Raw genomic sequence first — 4,722 nt, 5'->3', positions numbered from 1 at the left:
ACATTGCTGGTTTGTGCAATGAGCTATTGCTTCAACTAGCGCCACCACTTGGTCGATGGGAACATTTCGAACAACTATCCAAGGCCCTTGCCAACCAAAGCTCTGATACCACTTGTTAGGGTTCAAGAGAAATAAATATAACAATCAAGAAACACACATTTAAACCATGTACACCATGATTGTCTGGAAAACCCCAATTGGGGGAAAAACCAACCAACAATAGATCTATTATTGTCCTTGGCTAAAACACAGCCAAGCCGGCCAACAACCTAAGCTTTCACCGCTCAACCATGGCTACCTACAAGAGAGAATACACAAGCCTATAAAGGGCTTCAACTACATGTAATACCATGAGTCACCAATACTAGGTGCCCAAAACCACAACTATTAACCATAACTGTTGACATAACTTCAACTCCGCCATAGGGTCAAGTTTATCTAACAAAATAAAGATGATGAAGGGATGAAAATAGCAAAGGAAGATATGCAAAAGTAATTTCTCAAATCTAATAATTTAGCATGACCAAATTTTGAATAAACCCTTTCTCTCATTACATACCTTCTGCATAATAAGCCACAATATCGTACCTAAAGTAGAGGAGCTTTACAACCCACTAAACAACACAAAATTAAGTTAAATAAAAAATAAATAATTACATATATACATGTGAAAGATCACTTGTAATTTTTTTAATATAAAGGAAATAATACATGATATGGAAATAAATGATTAAAAAGATTACAAATTAATAAATTTGATCCCTCTTGGGTGCTTGATAGATTTAGGTTTAAAATCGATCTAGACGGGTGTAATTTATAACAATAAATGTTATATTATTTGGACTTTTCTGGATAGTTATTCTTGGAATCTAATAATGCAATTTTTAATCGAATTACAATTTTGAATACATAAATTGATTCAACGCTATTAAAAATCTTTATTATACCCTGTATACAATTTTAGCAATTACTCTTTATAATTTCAATCATTCTTTAAATTTTAAACCAAATTTTGTATAAAAATAATTAAAATGAAAAACAAAATCAAAATCAAAATCAAAATCAAAACATATTTAAATTAATATAAATTGAGTGGGCTTAGTGGTTAAGAATATGTGTTTTCTCCTAACAATTCACACATTCAAATCCAAATAGGATAGCGTATGTAAACCTTCATAAACTTTAACAAACACTGTGGATTTTGAAGAAACATTTCCAATTCAAATCAACCCCATCCTCTTGCCCCAACCTACTAATCTTCCATTGCCTACTTCCCTTGCTTGCATTCAATACTTGTCCTACTACTCAAATATGAATAGTGCTAGCCTAAGTCACATGACACAAGGACACGAGATAGGTAAATACGAGTATTCAACACGTGACACAATGACCCTAAAAACATGACACGAGGGACACATTATATATATATATATATGAAAAATACTAAAATATAATGCTTGATCCATATTATATGAATCATGATGATATCTATTTAATATTTAGTATTTAATAGTTAATTTATTAATTTACTACATCAATGATGTTCAAAGTTCAATGTTCATTGTTCATGTTGTTAGTAATGTTTAAGCACATAAGAAACTACCAACTACAAATTTAGATATATCATGATTGATAAAATAAAACTCCAATGGGCACTCGGAATAAAAATTGATTCAATGTGGGTTGATTCCTTACAAAGGATTAAATCGTTGAAAAGTCCGTGTTCAAATTTTGTTCCGTGTTCAATTTTGATCCCTGTTCAAATTTTGTTCCGTGTTCAAACTGATCCCTGTTCATCAAGCATAAAAACAAAAAAAAAATTAGTCAACTTCTTACATCCTCCCTGACGCAATACAAAGCTTAGAATTCGTCCTCCCTCGTCCCATCTGCCCCCTGCCTTCTTGCCATGCCCTTCTGAACATGAAATTGTTGAAAAAATCCAATCCGAATACCTGCTCAGCTGCCTTCATTTCTCAAAAGTAGCACTGATTTCGTTTGGTAATTATATCTCAGATAATTTGATTCCTTTCTAGATAAGAATTGTTTTCAATTGCTTGTCTGCGATTTATCAATATGGTCGGTATCTCTGCCCTAATGGTCCATAGAATGCCAGTATAAGTTTGATGTCCAAGATTTAACGAATTAATAGATTATAGAAATTTGTGTGCAAATTTTGGATGCATATATTTCTGAAATGGGTGGTGATGACTATTTCTGCAGATTGGTGTCTGAATTATTGTGTATCTTATCACAATGAGCTGGTATTCCTGGTGGACAGGTTCCCTGGCCCCTCGCGGAGTAAGTATTTTAGTTTTTACTTTCACATCTATTTCTATGCCAATTTCTTGGTCCCTGAGAGTCTGTTAAACTTGGGGTAGCCAGTTCATAGGGATTTTAGTATTCTTTCTTCTGTATAATACAGTTGTTTAGATTGGGAAAAGTAATGGGGAACAGGATTGCTGTAGTCTTTCTTCTCGCTTTGCATATGCGAATCGTGCATCATACTTTTATTGTTAGACTATCTGGATTGCAGATATGCTTGTTTGTTAGGGAAACTACCTGGATTGCAGATATGCTTGTTTGTTAGGGAAAGTTCTACAGGAAAACATAATATGCTTAGGCTTTGGCATTTTGAGAATGTCATTAGTGAATTTTTTAGCTGTAACTGTGGGGGAGCTTTTCTTAATCCGAGTCTAAGTTGAACCCTTAACCCATCATCACCCATCATCAGGGAACCAAGATTGCTCATTAACTTTAAGTGAACCCTTAACCCATCATCAGGGAATCAAGATTGTTCATTAACTTTAATGATAAGCCTGTTGTTGCTTCATTATATTGCATTGTTGCCATTTTTTCCCAGTAACTGTTGCCTCCAATGCAGAGAAAATTGCAAACCATTGGCGAAAGTTCCGGAGAGAAGTCTGACAAGCAGCAAGGAGTTGCACTGGTTATAGGGGTAACAGGAATCGTGGGAAATTGCTTGGCAGAAATCTTGCCTTTGTCTGACACACCTGGTGGACCTTGGAAAGTTTATGGAGTTGCTAGGAGGCCTAAACCAGATTGGTCTCCAGACAGTCCAGTGGAATATGTTCAATGTGATGTTTTAAATAGAGAGGATACTTTAGAAAAGATCTCACCATTGAAAGATGTTACCCATCTCTTTTGGGTTGTTTGGGTTAGCAGAGAGACAGAGGAGCAGAACTGTGAGGACAACGGAAGAATGTTGAGTAATGTGTTAGATGCACTCCTCCCTAATGCAGAGAATTTACAGCACATCTGTCTTCAGACTGGGGCGAAACACTATGTTGGTCCATTTGATGCAGTGGTCCAGAATCGTGAATATGAACCGCATGAGGCCCCTTTTCATGAAGAGCTTCCTAGGCTACCTGTGCCCAATTTTTACTATACTCTTGAGGATATTGTATTTGAAGCTGCAAAGAAGAAAGAAGGATTAACTTGGTCTATTCACCGTCCGACACACATATTTGGCTTCTCCCCTTGGAGTTTGATGAATGTGTTAGGCACACTCTGTGTTTACGCTGCCATTTGCAAACATGAGGGTTTGCCTTTCAAATACCCAGGCAACATAATTTCATGGGAAGAATTTATTGATGCATCTGATGCAGAATTGATTGCAGAGCAAGAAATTTGGGCTGCCACAGATCCTTATGCCAAGAACCAGGCCTTTAATTGTGCCAATGGAGATGTGTTTAAATGGAAACACCTCTGGGGAATAATGGCAGAGAAATTTGATCTGGAACTGTTACCATATGAGAGTAAAGGCTTCAGTCTGGTTGAGGCTATGAAAGACAAAGGTTTAGTCTGGGATGCTATTGTCAATGAAAATAAGCTCCACCCAACAAAGATCGAAGAAGTTGGGACCTGGTGGTTTGCAGATTTAATACTAAATCCACCTTGGGGAACTGTACTTAGCATGAATAAGAGTAAAGAGTATGGTTTCTTTGGGTTTCGAAACACAGAAACGTCCATGGGACAATGGATTGACAAAATCAGGTCATCTAATATTGTTCCTTAGGTTTGATCGGTCCATATGTCTTGAATTAAAACTAAGGGGAGGGCTTACTTGATCGTTCATCCAGAACTTGCTTTTGTGATTCAACTTTCAAATTGTTCAGTGGAGGATTCAGGATAGTTATGCTATATTCTGAAAGTTCTAGTTCGAGGATCAGAGGGTAGTTTTAGTGGGGTGTGTTTCTGTCTATGTCGAAGTATAGTTTGTGAGATAAGTTTGAAAATTGCTTGATATTTGATGTTGTGTAATTTTGCAATGGACTGACATAAAAAGCTGAATCTCCAGACTAGTATTTCATCCACTTTCTCCAACTCTTTAGTTCTGGTGCTAAAATCAAGACAATTTTACAGTATTGGCTATGTACATCATATTGATATTTATCGAGTTGTGTATGCTTTTAACATCGAGTAACTAGTGCAAGTTCAGGCTGAAGTATTGTGATGTCCACAAAATCTTAATTGGGGACCATGTTACAGTACCATGCAATGTCCTGCCACAATCTGCTCTAACAACAATGGTTAGTAACTTAGTTTTGGCTGCAACAGAGCTCATTTACTTGATGTTTCTTAAAAATAAATTACATGAAAAACTCATTACTTTTGGTTGATTTCCAACTTCTGTTGTTGGATATTATTATTTTTGGGCCAGAGAATAAAGCATTCCTGAGCCGGAAGTAACTCCTTGAAGTT

General features: G+C 36.1%; 1 protein-coding gene across 3 annotated transcripts; it reads left to right on the top strand.

The window, feature by feature from the left end:
- The first annotated feature begins 1,748 nt into the window (after positions 1–1,748).
- On the top strand, positions 1,749–4,440 carry LOC149197660 (3-oxo-Delta(4,5)-steroid 5-beta-reductase-like). Of its 3 annotated transcripts, none has more exons than XM_089405925.1 (3): positions 1,749–2,035; positions 2,223–2,298; positions 2,882–4,440. In XM_089405925.1, exons 2-3 carry the CDS (start codon positions 2,254–2,256, stop codon positions 4,034–4,036), a joined length of 1,200 nt encoding a protein of 399 aa, XP_089262051.1. In that variant the 5' UTR covers positions 1,749–2,035; positions 2,223–2,253; the 3' UTR covers positions 4,037–4,440. The 3 variants fall into 3 exon arrangements, with proteins under 3 accessions (XP_089262051.1, XP_089262052.1, XP_089262050.1); XM_089405926.1 differs by having other exon boundaries at positions 1,749–2,076; positions 2,221–2,298; XM_089405924.1 differs by having other exon boundaries at positions 1,750–1,998; positions 2,221–2,298.
- Positions 4,441–4,722: the final 282 nt, after the last annotated feature.

Source organism: Pinus tabuliformis, chromosome 2_2 (assembly GCF_031772625.1).
Source record: "Pinus tabuliformis cultivar Carrire ecotype Pingquan chromosome 2_2, CPIR1, whole genome shotgun sequence".
NCBI lineage: Eukaryota > Viridiplantae > Streptophyta > Pinopsida > Pinales > Pinaceae > Pinus > Pinus tabuliformis.
This window is presented reverse-complemented; position numbering and strand designations above follow the sequence as displayed.

Coding starts and splice junctions, on each gene's coding strand:
- LOC149197660 (XM_089405925.1), top strand. CDS start 2,254: ATGAGCTGGTATTCCTGGTGGACAGGTTCCCTGGCCCCTCGCGGA. Junction 2,299..2,881: donor GTTCCCTGGCCCCTCGCGGA/GTAAGTATTTTA, acceptor CCTCCAATGCAG/AGAAAATTGCAAACCATTGG.